This window comes from Castor canadensis, chromosome 10, assembly GCF_047511655.1.
Source record: "Castor canadensis chromosome 10, mCasCan1.hap1v2, whole genome shotgun sequence".
Classification (NCBI taxonomy): domain Eukaryota; kingdom Metazoa; phylum Chordata; class Mammalia; order Rodentia; family Castoridae; genus Castor; species Castor canadensis.
In genome coordinates, this window is record NC_133395.1 from 139,193,316 (window position 1) to 139,211,118 (window position 17,803).

At 38.7% G+C, this 17,803-nt stretch overlaps 1 protein-coding gene across 4 annotated transcripts in view; it reads left to right on the forward strand.

Moving 5' to 3' along the window:
- Nucleotides 1-17,504, forward strand: part of Grm7 (glutamate metabotropic receptor 7) — a 797,981-nt gene extending 780,477 nt beyond the window's left edge. For all 4 annotated transcript variants that reach the window (XM_074044288.1, XM_074044292.1, XM_074044293.1 and 1 more), the window contains one exon: nucleotides 16,318-17,504. Coding sequence is in view for 1 of the 4 variants with exons in the window: in XM_074044292.1 (XP_073900393.1) it covers nucleotides 16,318-16,367 (50 nt within the window). In the remaining 3 variants the exon portion in view is untranslated. The remainder of the gene's footprint in view (nucleotides 1-16,317) is intronic.
- The last annotated feature ends 299 nt before the right edge of the window (nucleotides 17,505-17,803 follow it).

Sequence of the window (17,803 nt, forward strand, 5' to 3'; positions counted from 1 at the left end):
TTATGGATGGCTCTGTTACAGAAATTGACATTTAGGCTGGATTTGCAGGACATAAAAATAGCCAGCTGAAAGTCAGTGGATTCATGCAAATGAATCCCAGTAACATCCTGATTAAGAGAAAAATGAAAATTGGAAGGTCAAGGTTTATGACTTTTCTTGTTGACATGGGGTTACCCAATAACCTGTCTTTGTTTCGTTCATCCTGATTGAAATTCTTATTTTCAAAAATGTATCTGTCCACTTTTTTTACTAGGTGAAATATGCTAAATCTTACTTAATCTAATTGTGCTCAGATGGGAAATCTGAAAGGGACTGGGTTCATTTTCCTAATCATCTCTCAATTGTACAAAGACTATACTTGGGGAAGGCTAGAATGCTGGGATCTTCCTGGGACTGTCTTCATTTTTTGAAAATATGTTCTTTCCCTTCACCTATTTTTCTCTTTTTACCTTAAAATACATAGTGACTAATGAACCAAATGGATTTTCACTTTGAAACCACCAAAATATGCCTATGAAATATCTCCCAAGCTCCCACCTTAAATAAAAGAAATCAAATTTCTTTGCCAGTTGACAGAGCCACGGCACTGCCCTCTTTCCAATGGCATTGTTAGAAAGGTGATATCAGGTTGATTAGAAAATTATACAGGTGCTTGTAGAACGTCTGGAAGTTGCTTGTGCACTTTTTTTTTCTCCCTTAGACACCAAAAAGAGTGAGGTGTCTAGCTATAGGGTTTGCCAATTATGGATGCTCAATCTGTCTTTTCTCTGAATTGATATTTAGAGAAGCAGTGGATATAGTGTTAAAATATGCAAATTATAATAAGCTGAGTAGCAACCAGATTCAGATACAAGATGGCCAAAGATAAATCCAATTCCTATCACATTAATAGCTACTATGTGTTTGTTTCTGGGTGTCTGTTGGCAAACTATAGCTAGCTAGGGTAATACCCATCAGCACCAGGAAGTGAGTGCTGGCCAGAAATGAGAGACCATACTCTTCCTGAGGCAGGGAGGAAGGAGAGGATATTCAAGACTGAAATTCTACCTAGGATGCATACTATTGTCAGAGTTCTGCTCTCTGCTTTTTAAAGCCAGTATTATGATTTATCAGTTCTCCCTCACTGTCCTAGCATACGCCAGCCCAAGGCACCTTACTTGTCATCAAGCCTCATTCACTTACTTGCGCTACTCTCCTGCTTTATAATATTGCCATTTTCTAAGATGAAGCTGATGAACCCAACCAATACCCTTATTAAAAACAAGCTCATAGTGATTTAGACATGGGCTCTAGAGTTAGATGGCCTCTGATAGCTATGTGGCTGGGGGGTTGTTCTTAACCTCTTTGGGCCTGTTTTCCTTGTGCAAAATGAGAGAATGGAAACATGTTCTCAGAGGGCTGGTGATCTGATCTGTCTGTAATGCTTGGTACAATGTCTATGCATAAGAAATACTCTATTTATGTTACCCATTGCTAGCATGAAGTAAACTCTTGTATTGACTATGTCAATTCATCTCCCCTTTTTCATTTCTCACAACATAGGGGACACCCAACTTCATTCCTTATGCATACTTTTCTTTCAATAGATGAAAGAATCTTATAAATAATTGATAGATCACAAGGAATTGGGGTAGGGAGAGCAAAAAGTAAAGCCTTGGAACAAGGCAACACTCAAATTATCCCAACCCCACCAGTGTGTTCAGACCTGAAAACATGTCAATCATGGAGTATAGACAACAAAGAGAGGAAACTGTAAATAGGTTATCAGTCAAGTCAATCATTTGTACTTCCTGGTTGGGATGTGACTGACAGGTTGGTAATCTACACCTGTTCCATGGAACTAAGCAGCAATAACTTATCCCAGGTCACTGCTTTGAGAGCAGCAACATCTCTGGACATGATAAAGGGGGCATTTTGGCCTGTGCTATAGGTCTTCTACCAGGTGCAAAGATCTGTAAGGGCTTTGAGTGGTGATGCCTTATGTTTGTGTATCTACCATGACTGTAAAACCTGGAGTGTTCTATGGCACATAATAGGAGTTTGATAAACATTTATTGATAGATTAACATTTTTCCCTCTCTCGCTGAGATTAGTAGCTGCAATGATGAGAATTGTGTGACTTTGTATCATTAAGGCACAGTAAGTCAGGAAATAGTAACTGTTTGCAAGTACCTGTTAGAAAAGAAACTGTTCTTCTCTTTTGCTACACAGCAACTTAATTTTTTTTCAGACAGCCTTGATATTAACAATTTCCTATGTTGTTAACACTGAAAACAGTAAATTTCCCCTAATGTAAAATACTTTTGTAGTAAAACACCATCTTATAGAGACAGATGGCAACTGTTGTGTTCTGAAGTGATATGAAAATGTACTCTCTAAATGTACTGTCGTGTTTTATTTGTAAAAATATAGTCTCCTTTCATCCTATAGCACAGTCTTGTGAAGCTCCTGCCCCAAAGCTTAAAGAATTTCACTGCAGATCAAGTTCAGGCTTTACGCAACTCTACTACAAAAAAGCAAAACTGGCAATTTCAAGTCTTGTAGCAATTTCATGTTGAAATCACATCCTATAAAGACAGTTCATCCTAAGAAACAGAGCCACCAGCTGAGTTTTGATATAGGGTGAAATTCTGAATTTCATTGTCTTATCTAGACGACTTTCATTTGATAAGGGGAATTATGAAGGCAGAACATGAAAGAGGTGGAGGTGGTGGTGGTAAAGGATGATGGTGGTAATAACAGTGTTTAATAGTGTTTAGCACAGTGTCTTACATACATTCTCACATTGGATCCTCCCAACATCACTGGCATTTTTTTTAGACAATTTGAATGAAAAGAAATGCAGGCTTGGAGATCTCTCAAAAGATCACAGCTTTTAGAACAAAGCTGGGATTTCAGTGTAATCATTTTGACAAGAGCAGCTCACTCTAACCACGACTTCATGTCAGTGACAACTGTCAGTGACCTATGCAATACCATATTCTTCCTTGGGGGGGGTCACATAAAGGATAATCTTCAAGTTGTTTTTAGATCATGACCTTTTCTATGAATTTAACAAATGGCCCATGATTGTACTATCTATTTCAGGTCTTTCCTCTAAGCCTGAGGACACCCTGCACTTCTTTTTCAAAGGGTCTTTCCTACCTTGTTCCATTGGATACAAAGAGGGTGGAACTGAACAGTGAAAGTGACCTGCCAAGCTGGGCCTCCAAGGGTATCATTGGCTACAGTTGCCTTGTGGTCTCCTGGAATTTAAACAGCCATGGGTTCAATGCAATCACCAATGCTTACTAAGTATTTCCCAAGGTTTAGCGCATTGCTTCCTGCAGCAAGCTGAACATTGTTGGGAAATGGAGTTTCAGGCAAGAAATCAAGGGTGAGAACTGAGAAATAAAAAGGTTAATGAGCTGCAGGGATGTTGTTCATGACATCTTGCAACTTACTGTCCAGCCCTGGTTGGCACATTGTAGATAGATGAAAAAAATTCTGTGGGATGAGAATTACCTCTGGTCTCTGATGTCATCCCTCCTCTCTTAACTTTCACTTGCTAGTCAACACCATAATTCAGAAAAGGTGAAAGTATCTGAAATGATGTTGGATATGTTTCATAACCTTAATAATCTCAGGTCTTTTATAAAATAGAGGTAATATTAGTACCTAATTCATAGAGTTTGCTGGAAAAATTTAAAAAGTTGGTGAGTATAAAGGGCTTTGCACAGTGTGGCACATTTTAAATACCTAACAAATGCTATATTGAGAGTGTATTGCATTACTTGATGCATCCTTCAGGCATGCCTAACTTCTTGACAGGATCAATACTTCTAAGAAAAAAAAAGAACTATCAAGAGAACATGTTTTCTAGTGTTATACCATCTCTTGTTTCCATAAAGAGTCATCCTGAACAGTTTTCAGTCAACTTGTGTAAGTTAGACTGCACCTTTGACATGTAACAGCTTGTTTGGGGATTTGGGTCCTAAGTTTCCCTGGAAATAAGGAATTTTGAGTGACCACTGCTAAGTCTGTTTGACAACCAGTCTGGGATCTGGGGACCCATGTGCATATACATACATACGCCACAGTCATGCATGGATAGTGCTACTTGTAATCTTTTTAATAAAATCAGCCTAGTAGTTCTCCCAGTCTCTACTTTGCCTTATGAATTCAGACACAGATCAATTCTTAACTGCAAAATTGAGTAGTGGATAAATAGGGAATAACTTGCTTCAGCTAATCTTAACTGACATTCTCTGGCACTAATCAGTACATATCCAATTTATTAAACCAAAATGGATAAGAGCAATATATAAATAAATGCATATTTGCAATCTCCAGCAATTGATTTTGCAAAGATGCTAACAGTGCTACAATGAGGTTTGCTAGAATCAACGATGACCAGTTCCAGCACCACTCAATAGTGACAAAGCTTGTATGGAACAGCCTCAGCGGTCATTGATCATGTGTACATGGTAATTCTGTTCAGTAAGAAGCTGTGATGTTTTCCATAATAGAGGCTGTCAAGCCCCAGCTTTCTTCTTTGGATCCAATAGACTAGCACAGCCTCTTTTCTCAAATTTCCACACTTGCTTGAAAACAACAGGTGGACCATGTGCATGAGGAAAGGAGAAAGACCAGAAGCTTTTCTACAGAAAACAATGAAGACAGAAAATATGTGACCACTGGAGACAGTATATGTTGCTGTGACTGGCAAGTTACAGAATTAAATTTTCTTATATTAGCAGTCACTCTGGGAATTTCCTTATCAGTGAGAAAACAGAAATGAGAAGGAAGACAATCTTCCATTGGCAAGACCCAAGCCATAGGTGTCTTCAATTTCTGTCCCCCAACTTGCCATGCTTGAAGCATTCTCAGTCATAAAGAAGTTCACATGGAGTTTCCCGTTCCAAAAAGGTCCTCTTCTAACTCGGGCATGGCACGGTGACAGGTCTGTTCCACACATTCTTTATCAGACCATAGTCTCTATTCTACTTCTCTGAATCAATAGTTATGGTCATGTCTGTCACTCCTTGTGAAAAATGAACAACTTCTGAGTCCCCCCTGAGTATGAACTAGAAGAATTTCTCAGCAGAGGCTGGTCATACTGAAAGAAGCAGACTGGGGCACAGATATCACTTTCCTTACCTATTTGCATCTATCTCAGAAAGGAGGAAGAAAATCCTAGGCCAAGTTTAAAGTCAAAGGCAGAAGTTATAAGGAATATCAGATAGAGACATGAGTTGGGGCCTCCTTGTCATCTCCTGATCCCAAGTTATGAGATTATATATAGACATGTCGCTTTTTACTCATTCAGTTACTTATGCTTTGACTTTGAGGGACTCTCAGAAGTCCTGTGGATACGATGATTATCAAGACAATACTTGAGCAGTTTACCTTCTAGAAGGAAGATCAGAAAATAAGTTGAGGCCTGAAGGTATGGCTCAGACAGTAGAGTGCCTGCCTAGCAAGTATAAGGCCTTCAGTTCACACTACAGTATGAAAGAAAGAATGAAAAAGAGAGAGAGAGAGAGCAAGAAAGAAAAAGAGGAGAAAAGGAGAGAGAGAAAGAGAGAGGGAGAGAGGAAAGAGAGAGGGAGAGATGAAAGAAGGAGAAAGGGAGAAAGAAGGAAAGAAAAGAGGGAAAGGAAGTAGGGAGGAAAGGAAGGAAGGGAGGGAAGGGAGGAAGGAAAAGAAATTTAAATACAAACAAATTAGAACACTCTAGAGCATGCTAGTTCTGCATGATAAAAAACAAACAGTGCAATGGGCTAGAGAGCAATTGGGAGTCAGTTAGTGCTATTATTTAGAGGCTGTCAGGGAAGAGCTCTCCAACAAGGAGAACTTAAAAATGGATGTAGCACAAGTGGTAGAGAGTTTGTCTAGCATGTGTGAGGCCCTTTGTTCCTTCCATCACAGCAAAGAAAATCAAATTGAAACTTGAAGAAAGAGAAGAAAACACCTTCAGGAACATCTCAGGGAAGAACATTCCAGAACTTGGCAAAGTGGTCAGTGTACCTGTCCCTGCAGTCTCTTGCCTTCTTCTGTATGTACTCTGACATGGGTTTTATGTAGAATAAACTCTGTCCACATTACCTTTGGGGTTGAAATCCTTTCCCTGCTTTGTCCTTCCATTTCTGTATTTTCTCAACTTTAGCAGTGTTCCTTTGAAGAAATCAACTCGTAGGTCATCTTACACACACACACATCCTCCAGGCCACTGATGAAAAACTCAAATTTTGGTGAACTTTTCACAGTTCATCCTAATATCTAGAACCCTGAGTGTGGCATAAAATACCCATAGCAATTTCAGGTTGATCTCCTCAGTGTCTATTTTCCTGCATTATTTTTACCTCTGCATGAATTCTGAACTAGTCAAACATCAAATCTTTTGCAGTTTTCTCTATATCTTAAGATTTTTCATAGAAAATACTTTTGCCAATGTGGTCTCCCCACATGGAATGTTCACCAACACCTGCTCCCCCAACACCTAGACATGCCCAAAAGGTAGTTCCATGTTCCATGTTCCTACCTCTTTGAGACATTTTCTGAGTCCTCACACAAGGTTTTGCCCCTTACTCTATACTGTACTCCTAGCCAGGGTTGGAATTCTCCATGATAGAATTTTCCATGCACACTATCTGTTTCTGCTCACTGTGCTCCAGGTACCTTGGCCTGTCAGCTACAGGACTTGGTGTGTGCTGTTCACTCTATGAGCCATGTATTCCCACAGCTTCTCTCCTCCCTCCTTCCCATCTCTGTTCGGAGGCTCTTCTCTGAATCTTATCTACCTCCCTACCTAGGGTGGTGGCCAGAGCCCCATACCTCTTTAGCCCCTTAGGCTACTTTTATCATTGTGACTTCCTTGTGTCTTTATACAGTTGATCCTTATTGTTCAAAGACTGCACATTTGCAAATTCATCCACTCACTAAAGTTGATTTTTAATTCTGAAATCAACATTTGTAGTGGTTTGGCAGTCAACATTGTCATTATCTGGTTCTGAGTTGAATGTCAATGAGTCAACAATATATGTTAAAGTCTTTTTACACATACACACACAAAATGAGCTCATGTTATGACTAGAAGCTTGCAGGTACCTAACCATTTCTATTTCCCCTCACAGCAATGATTCAGTATTGACTAATTTAGTGCCAGAGGCAACTTTACAGAATGGAAAGAGAATTGATTGCATCCATGTTTTGTTTTTCTTTTTAATGGCTTAAGCTTATGTGCAGGGATCATAGCCTTACTGTAATGTGGTTATATCTCCACTGCCTAAAATCATATATCTGACACCAAATAGGTCCTCAATAAAGAACCCACTTTGTGTTGAATTGTAAAAGTTGTTCTAGGATAGAGAATATTTTTCTCTACCTTTGTGCTGCTAGTTTATAGCCAAGCTACTAGCATGCTGTGAACTCTCAGTAAAAGTTGGATAAATGCATAAGGGAATGAATGAATGAGCTATGAATCCCTGTCCTCAAATTCTAAGGCCTAGAATTTAACAGGAGGCTCCATCCAGCAATGCCAAGTCCTCTTCTGTTGCTTTTTTATCACTATTGACTTATTTGTAAAATTAGCCTTTAGACAGACGTTGGTACACAGTCTCAGTCTTTGATGCATTACTTCTTCACGTCTATAACAAGCTCTAGAACACTTGCATTTATAATATATTGAAATTGCAAAATGCACAAAAGCTTTCCAACGCCCAGGCGAAGTGCATAATGAGTGAAAGTCATTGCTTTGATGTAGTAATTTAGTGCATCTCTTTTTTTATCTGAGATAACACATAGACAGCCTCAAATTGCCCAGATTTTAACTTAGCCAAGCTTAAAGATATTTGAAGACAGAGACTATCTATTTGCTTCAAACGCATCTTCTAAGAACCTTGTAAACCTCTGCTTGATGCTTTCCATCCTGAAGTACAAATTAGGTTTCTTTAAAGAAACACTGGGATGTTCATTTACTCTTTTCATGGTGGAATTGAAAATTGATTTCTCAATTTTAGCCAGGCTGTTTTGACCCTGCTTAGATGCTAGAAGAGAACAAAGAATGTTGTGGTTTAAAGGTTATAAATGAAATCCGAGCAGTAATATCCATGTTTCACTTTGTATACTCCAGCACTGAGAAGGAGGATGGGTACCAAAGCTCTTGAAATTCCCATGGCTTTTTGTTCTAGTCATCTCTTCTAAGACCATCTGAGAGTTGATGACTTCACAGGGCAAAAGCCCCTCTACTGTCACATGCTTATTAAATATTGAGCACAGACATGTACTGTGGAATGGCTAAGTGCTAAAATACTGTCTGCCATCCTAAGTGTCCTGCTGTTGGAGACACACATGAGAAATTGGGGGTTCACTCTGGTTGTTAAATATGAGGAAGGGAAAGGTGAGAAGTTGTGGAGCAGAGCAGGGCAATGTGACTTCTCTGGGGAATAGGAAATGCCACCTGCAGTAAGGGACCTTGAAATTAAACCCTGAACAATAGCAGATAAGCAATAGAAGGGGAAAGGAAGAGAAGAACCTTGTAGGGAGTGAAGTGACAAGCAAGCATGAGGATCTTTTGGAAAACTGAATAATGGTTTTCCAGTCACTTCTGAGTACTACTGTTTAATGTAGCATAAGGTCTTTTAGGAAAACTTCTATTAGGAAGAGGAACTTAACCAACCAGAGACATTTTGACTTGTTCCTTCTTCTATTTCTAGTACCCTAAATTTAGTATACCAACATGTATATTTACATCGAAGTAGTTTATCTGGTGCTTCCTTCCTTCTAGGATTGAGTTCTACTACTTTGTGACCACTCCCAAGTACCTCAATAATCACAGTGCATTTTACCTTTTTCTGCCTCTTCCTTACACTTGCTCATGCTTTAGAGACCAGATCAATTGTGTCCTTCACTGAGAAGCCTTCCTAGGCTTAGGGAGGTCTGTCTCCATCCAAGACATTAGCAAGCCTATGCAAAATAGCTCTACATACTTTTCACTAGCATGTAGCCATTTTCTGTACAATCCACACAAGTTCCACCCCGACAGGGACGATCTATCTCTGCATAAGGACTATTTCTGAAGTATTGCTGAAGGGTGCCAATACGCTTTGGAGTTTCCTCTCTATGCGAAGTCTATGAATCATGTCAAATTCTTACCAATTTGAATAGGACAAAAAAGCGTAACTCGGAGGAAATGCCAACCTCTTCTGAGGGCACCAGGCAGCCTTAATCTGAATTTAAAATGAACAAGAATAAACCAACAGCTTGCAAATTCCCAGTCTGTTTTGTATGGTCAGCAACGATATGGGGGACTGACAGTAATTGTTAAATAACTTTTTCTTGGATGATTGAATAGATGGACAGATATCCAGATTTTGGGGTTTTCACAACTAGATTAGGATTATTGGTGATTTGGAATACAAGAGTTGTTTAACTGATTGATTACATTTTCACCCTGCCAAATTGTTAAGAAGTCCAGCCAGTAGCATGGTTCAAGTGATAGAGCATCTGTATAGCAAGCTCAAGGCCCTGAGTTCAAACTCCAGGACTGCAAAAAAAAAATTCTGGTTAACAAATGGTCTGCAATTCTCCAGGAGAGTTTGTTCCAAAGAACTGGAGGAAGGGACAAGTGCAGACATAGAAAGTCCCTACTTTTTACTTCAGAGTTGGACTGGCATAATTATGAATGCCCTATCTTTTGGTAATCATGTTGTTTATTTTTGTTCATCTTTGCATCTTTTGGGATTAGTAATTGCTTCTACAAGTAATCAGTTAAGAAGGATTTAGGGGAAATCATTATAGAATTAATTAATTTTTCTGAAAACACACAGGAAGCTTGAGATCTGGGATGAGAATTAACAGTTAACTAAAGTAACATCTCTTGCCATTAGTGATGGGCAAAAACAGGCCACCAGCCACACAAGTAATTACTAAAAATCAGTTCTTCTTCTTTTTTTTTTTTTTTTTTTTTAGTAAATGTAAACTATAGTATAAAGAATCCCTCTCAGGGACCTGGATATGAAGCCACAAGACTATAACCAACTTATTTTTGACAAAGGCACTAAAAATATACGATGGAGAAATAGCAGCCTCTTCAACAAAAACTGCTGGGAAAACTGGTTCGCAGTCTGCAAAAAACTGAAACTAGATCCATGTATATCACCCTATACCAATATTAACTCAAAATGGACCAAGGACCTTAATATCAGACCCCAAACTCTAAAGTTGACACAGGAAAGAGTAGGAAATACTCTGGAATTAGTAGGTATAGGTAAGAACTTTCTTAATGGAAACCCAGCAGCTCAGCAACTAAGAGATAGCATAGATAAATGGGACCTCATAAAACTAAAAAGCTTCTGCTCAACAAAAGAAATGGTCTCTAAACTGAAGAGACCACCCACGAAGTGGAAGAAAATATTGCCAGCTACACGTCAAAGGACTGATAACCAGAATATATAGGGAACTTAAAAAACTAAATTCTCCCAAAACTAATGAACCAATAAAGAAATGGGCAAGTGAACTAAACAGAACTTTCTCAAAAGAAGAAATTTAAATGGCCAAAAAACACATGAAAAATACTGCTCACCATTTCTAGCCATAAAGGAAATGCAAATTAAAACCACACTAAGATTCCACCCCACCTCTGTGAGAATAAGAATTGCCATCATTAGAAACACCACCAAAAATAGGTGTTGGCGAGGATGTGGGGAAAAAGGAACCCTCTTACACTGTTGGTGGGAATGTAAACTAGTACAACCACTCTGGAAAAAAAATTTGGAGGCTACTTAAAAAGCTAAACATTGATCTACCATGTGATCCAGCAATACCACTCTTGGGGATATACCCAAAAGACTGTGACACAGGTTACTCCAGAGGCACCTGCACACCCATGTTAATTGCGGCACTATTCACAATAGCCAAGTTATGGAAACAGCCAAGATGCCCCACCACTGATGAATGGATCAAGAAAATGTGGTATCTATACACAATGGAATTTTATGCAGCCATGAAGAACGAAATGTTATCATTCGCTGGTAAATGGATGGAACTGGAGAACATCATCCTGAGCAAGGTTAGCCAGGCCCAGAAGACGAAAAATTGTATGTTCTCCCTCATATGTGGACATTAGATCAAGGGCAAACACAACAAGGGGATTGGACTTTGATCACATGATAAGGTGAGAGCACACAAGGGAGGTATGAGGATAGGCAAGAACCCCCCAAAAAACAAGATAGCATTTGATGTCTTCAGTGCAAAGGAACTAATGGAGAAACTTTAAAGCAACAGAGGCCAATAGAAGAAGGGAACCAGGAACTAGACAAAAGGTTAGTTCGAGAAGAATTAATTTAGAAGGTAACACATATGTATAGGAAAGCAATGTGAGTCAACTCCCTGTATAGCTATCCTTATCTCAACTAGCAAAAACCCTTGGTCCTTCCTATTATTGCTTATACTCTCTCTTCAACAAAACTAGAGATAAGGGTAAAATAGCTTCTGCCTGGTAGTGAGGGGGTGGGGGGAGAGAGAGGGAATAGGGGTAAAGAGAGGGGGTGGGGAGAAGGGGGGAGCAATGACCCAAACATTGTATGCACATATGAATAAAATTAAAAAAAAAGAATCCCTCTCAGATGAAATGCTTATAAGTAAATAGCAACTGGAAACTTGGTTGATAGGGGAGCAGTAGTCAGGGAGGAGGAGGGTGAAGCTTACAATAGTTCATAGACAAGTTAGTTTGGACAAAGTTTCACCAGGCAATAAACTAATATTGCAAAGCTAGTAGAGTGGCTAAAGTAATTGGCAGGATGAAGATTTAAGAAATATCTCAGTTTCCAAAAGTATGTTTGTGTGTACTGCAAAGAGATCCACAAAATGAGATGTGAGGAGGGGAGCTTTGTATAATCAAATACATTTGGGGAACTGTGCAGACAGGACACAGAGTTACAAGTTCTCAGCCCTTTTAAAAATTAATTTGCTAAACATTTTATTATGACTTTAAACCATCTACTAAAAAGTGAAATATCCCTAATACATAGAATGGAGCCTCATACATAATAATGTTTAATAAGTATTTGTTGGATGATTGAAAGGAAATGAACTTTTACAGAAAAATGCAGAAGTCTGGCTCCTCTTCTCAAAATGGAGTATTTGCCTATTGCGGTAATGCCACACAGTAATTCCTCTTAGACGGGCAGGAGCTGTCTAGTTTAATATGCCCTTTCACATCTTACACTGTGTTGATTTCGCTGTATGTATGTGCAGAACAGATTATTGTATTAAAAGCCCGTGGCTATTTGAACATGCGAAAAAGTGTCTCAGACTTAATCAAGAAGTACAACTGCTGAGTCAATGACATTCAAATTTTAGGATTTTCTAGATATTTCCAAATGATGCTTTCACATGACTGCAGCAATTTATATGCATGCCAGTTTAGCCTGAGAGTTCACTTGTTTTCCACCCCCATCCTGGTATTAGTTCACTATTTCTTTTGTAATGCTAAGGGTACAAAACACTAACTTATTGTTTTAATTTGCATTTTTCTAGTGATGTGTTTTCATTTATTTATTTGTACTTCCTCATTTACAAATTACCTTATTACATCCTTAACCTATTTTCTAAAGACAAGATTATCTTTTATTCATTCATTTGCATAAGTTAGAAATTTGGGATATCAGGTTTTTTTCAGGCAAATACATGACAAATATTTCTCTTGGCTTATCCCTTTGTGACCCAACTTTGTTAATGATGCTGTTTTTTACATGTTCTCTACTCCAGTATTTGTTTATTGAAAAAAATTGGAAAGCAGAGTCAATCAATGTGGAAAAAAATTATAGAAATTTTCTATGCTAGTATGAGAAATCTGTAAACTATGATTACCAAATAAATCTTAAAGACGTGGTATATGAACAATAGGTCATAAGCGATCTGCACGAATAGCACACAAAGCAATACAATCTGTAGTCCCCCCACATGATGGGGGAAGGAGGAGGGGAGAAGGGGCAGAGAGGTGGGGGAGGGGAGAGGGCCTTAGCTGTACATCTCCTGTCTGTGGATGGACGATGTCACACACACATTTGTTGTGAATAGCTTTGCCTGTGTTATATTCAGGGATGTGATACATTTTTGGTTATCTTTTATGGATGTTTCACTCATGTCATGCATATACTTCTACACATGTACCTTTATATATACACAGTTTTAAAAAAAAGCTCAGAAGAACACATGGTATATAGCCAATAAAGTATAAAATTCCTTATAGTCTACAAAAATTAAAATGCAGTGGGAGAGTGTCCTGTTCAACTGTGTTTATTGTGTTTCCCCAGCATGTAGCTCAGGAAATTCTTTTTCTTTTCCACATTTCATTTTCTTTAATCTGGTCACAAGTGTTCCACGGAATACACTTTAAGAAATGAAACTTTTGTTAGACAAAAGGGTTCAGAGAGAGTTTAAAAGGAAACAACTAATTCGCTGCAGTTATTGTCAGCTTGGGTGTTGGTTTTTGACAGGTCACCAGGAATGATTTAGATTGTCTGACCTTTCTTAAGGAGCACGTGTGCATTAACAATGCATTACAAAGGCAGTGTCTTTAACACTACCTCCTCGTGATATCAACTCTCCAGCACATCTTGCTCTGAGAACCACTAGTAGCTAGCTTTCAAAAAAAGGGTTTCAATGTGTGGAGGGAGGAGATTGGTGGGATGAGGGCATATATGGAAATGTCACAATGAAACCCCCATTTACAACTAATATACACTAAGAAAAATGTTATATATACATAATATATACATAATTAATGTAATATATATATATATATATATTATGTCAATAACAACACCATCTACTCTGTTCTTTCTTAAAATCTTTAACTTTCTAAGGAAAAAAGGTAGCTATTTTCCAACAAAGTATATCTCTTTGCAAGTATTTTCATTCATTGGTTGGCTGTTTTGAGCTGAGCAATTTTCTTTCCTGGACAACAAACTACATAACTATTCAAATAAATAGAATTATCAAACACCATAGGCATTTATTTTATTTACTCACAAGGCCAGAATGGCTTTAAAATATCCATTATAATACATTGGACATTGCTGTGAAAAGGACATAAGTTGCTATTTTAGGAACTGCATGAACTTCATTAGACTTTTGCTGCAATGTCCCTAAGTCTGTGAAGAAAGCATACACAGCGGCTTATCATTTGTATAGAAATTTGTAACTTAAAGATACATTTATACATTTTCCCCAGTGAGAAACTGGGATAATTCCAACATTCATGCTATCAACAATTTGCAGGGTGTGAATTATTCTACCACTTTACAAAGGCTCTGGAAAGTTCAGTACCATGACACTGGGCGCACTCAAGTGAGTGCTGAAGCTGAAGGGGAACCCAGGGCAAGTGATCTGACTGCACCATGGTCTTCCCATCTTGGCACAGAGAGGAAAGTATAGACTTGGGCATCACACAGCCTCGTTCTGCCACAATGGTCCCCAATGTGCATCCCTAAAAAGTGGGGCCATTGATAGTACCCAACTCCAGGTCATCTGAGTACACAAGAAGAAAATCCATGTAAAACATCCGTGAATTCCATCGTGTTCTGAAGAACAATCTCTAAGTTTTTAAACACAACTTGATCTCAATTTTAATTCAATCCAATTGCCTTTCTCACTAGCCATTTATGCTTAAACAGAAAGCTGGCTTAATTAGTCACACCATGAAGGTGGTCTCAGATGCTCAGGTTGACACAAGCTTCTCAGTGTTTTGTTGGTTTTCTCTCCCTTTGGTCCTGAGGATAATTAGTGTGTTGGCATTTCACAAGACATGCTGGGATAATGACTTGCAAGTGTCAGCTGAGGTTTTCCAGTTAGGACAGTGTAAATAAGCTTCATAGTCAGGGAACATCTTGAGAAAGTTGTCCTCCTTATACCCAAACCAAGTGTTTTGTTGAAGGCAATGAATGCCACATCAACAAGGGGAACCTTCTTCTTAGAAGACTTTGGAATTACTGAGGCCAAGGCCCTGTGTTCATCAAGTGAAGATATATCATGATGGAGACTCATGACCAGATTTTTCAGGACACCCCCAATTTCATACACTTTACTTTTTCTTTAATTTAGGTAATAAACACAATCTGACATAACAGAGAATTTTTATAATCACAATTCCTCCGGGGGAATGTGCTAATTTTGAATCCAGAAAACAAGATTAGTGTTTGCATAGTGCATGCTGTATTATAATAAATAAATATGTGTGTATATGTGTGTAGAACATACAGAATGCCTCACTCAAAGGTCAGAAACAAACTCTGTGCATGAAGGCTGCTTCTTAGTTCTTATAAACTCACACATGAATTCCTACTAAAGAGTTGTGGAAAAATTGATGGTACTTCCCTGTACTGAATAAGTCTATTTAGAATCTAAGAAGAGTAAGCAAAATAAGCCATGGGTCAATACATGACAGTTACTTTCACCTAATAGAAGCTGATGCAAAGCTACTAGGACTGAATAAATAAAAAACCAGTCACATCACAGCCGTTTCCTTACTGGTCCTGAAAACCAGACTGAAATCACAGTCATACTCTGGCATCTTGATGTCTGTTTCCAGTGTGAGGACAAGGAAAGGTTCTGCTTTGCTCCTCACCTATTCATCAGTGTCTGGCCCTGTGCCTGCCACAGGGGAGGCAAAGGACAAACATTTACTGAATGAGTGAGTGAGCAAAAGACAATCCCAGAATCACTGTGTCAAGTGGAAAAGCCATTTGTTCTTTATCTCACATAAAGAAATGTAGACTGTGCCTTTTTAGACACTTACAAATGCCTCAAACCTCAAGAGAAATAGTTCTGCAAAATACCACTTACCAGTTAGTGATGATAACACTATGAAAGTTGACCTATGGTCAGTTATTTGACTGCGGGGATGAGGACTGGAGAAGGCCATCTAAGTGGACCTGACCTCTACTCAACCTAAACTAATTCCAATGACCCAAAACACACCTCTCCTGAAAAGGATGTTTGTTATGAAAAGATCGGGGAGGTGATCATAAAATGAAATGTACTGCAGCATGAGAGGACCCTTGAAGCTTAGGGATAATTAGAAAGCATGACAACCCAAGAACCCCCAAGGAGGGAGACTGGAGACAACTCAGTAAAAAAAAACCCAAATGGGTTGAGGATCACTGGAAACTTCAAGCTTTAGTGGACAAAACATAGGAATAGGGAAGTCCAAAGGAGTGTGTGTGTGCTCAAAGCTATACCATCCCACCTTGACTGGGCACCACACATCTTCAGAGCTCTGCCCTTGCAAACCGGGTCATTGCCATGACTGACTCTTTCACTTTTCTTTTTCAGGCCCTGCTGCAAAAAAGAAGTATGTCAGTTATAATAACCTGGTTATCTAACCTGTTCCGTTCCACGGAACACGAAGGAGAAGGACCCTCAGTTATTCTGTCACCCAACCTGGCATAGGACTCTTTAGGGCCTGCGCGCTTCCTACCACTGGAAGAGCTTCTGCGGCCGGGAGACCAACGTTAGAGGATCCAAGTGTCCTAAACAGCTGCTTTATGAAATATCCTTACTTTATCTTGGCTTAATAAGTCACTGGCATCAGCACTGCCAACTCGGCTGCAATTCTGGACTTCCCTTCCAAAAGGGAGAGTTGAGACTCAAGTCCCACCCAGGCTCTTTAGGGATGAGCCACTGAGAGCCACAGGACCGACTTGGGGCTGCCCTGTCTTTCTATGTATGTACTTCCAGGCTGCAAGGTTTTGAAATTTTCTGTACAGTTTGTGAGGACTTTTGCACTTTCCCATCCCAATGTTGTACCTCAGTTCTCTGTTTGTTTTTGAATGCCCTGTTTTCATAGAGCCCTATTCTCTCAGATGGTGGAATCTTTGGGAAAAATTTTAAAACTTGTATAAAGATCTCGGCAGATTAAAAAAAAAAATCCCCCCACATCCATGTGTACATGACTGTATCATTATGATTCTAGAGCCACTGAAAATCACATTATTTTTTTTAAGACAAAAAAAATAAAGACCAAAAACTGTGCTGAGAAAGTTTGCCCCATCTATCTTTGGTACCTGGTAGGTTACACAAAAGCAAAGGATTGGCCGATGGAGTAGAGGTCTTGATTTTTAGAATGCATGCCAGTAATGTATTTTACAGTACATGTTGATAACTTATGTTCAATATTTGTATTTGTGTTCTCTTTTGTTATTTTTATTAGGGTTTATGGGTATTTTGCAATAATTTTAATAATTATTAAGCTATTTGAAGGAAAGAATATGGATTTTTCATGTCTTGAGGTTTTGTTCATGCCCCCCTATGACTGACCAGTGTGATAAGGACTTAAGAAAAAAAAGCATGTGTGTTTTTTACTGTTTGTAATAAGTACTTTCGTTGATCTTGCTGCTTATGTGCCAATTTAGTGGAAAAAAAAAATACCCCTTGCTGAAAATCTCCCTCTTCCCATTCTCTTTCAATTCTGTGGTATTGTCCAAGAATGTATCAATAAAGTACTTTGGTTAACTTTTTTATTTTTCTGCAATAAATACTTTTAGTTGTTTTTCCCCTTTTATTTACATTTTATTTCAAGCCCAAAGCTACAGAACAATGTAGACAACCAAACTTGGGACAGCAACACACTGTAGCTCACAACCACCGCCACGCCAAATCTGAAGTGCATTTAAGACCCAGAGATGCTACAGAAAAGGAAGACACACAAAACCCATGTTTCTTCTCCATAATTGAAGTTGAGACCTGGTAACAGACATTAACTCAGCAAGTTACCTATCAAAAACCAGTGACAGAAAAATAAAGAAGAATGTTAGTTTAA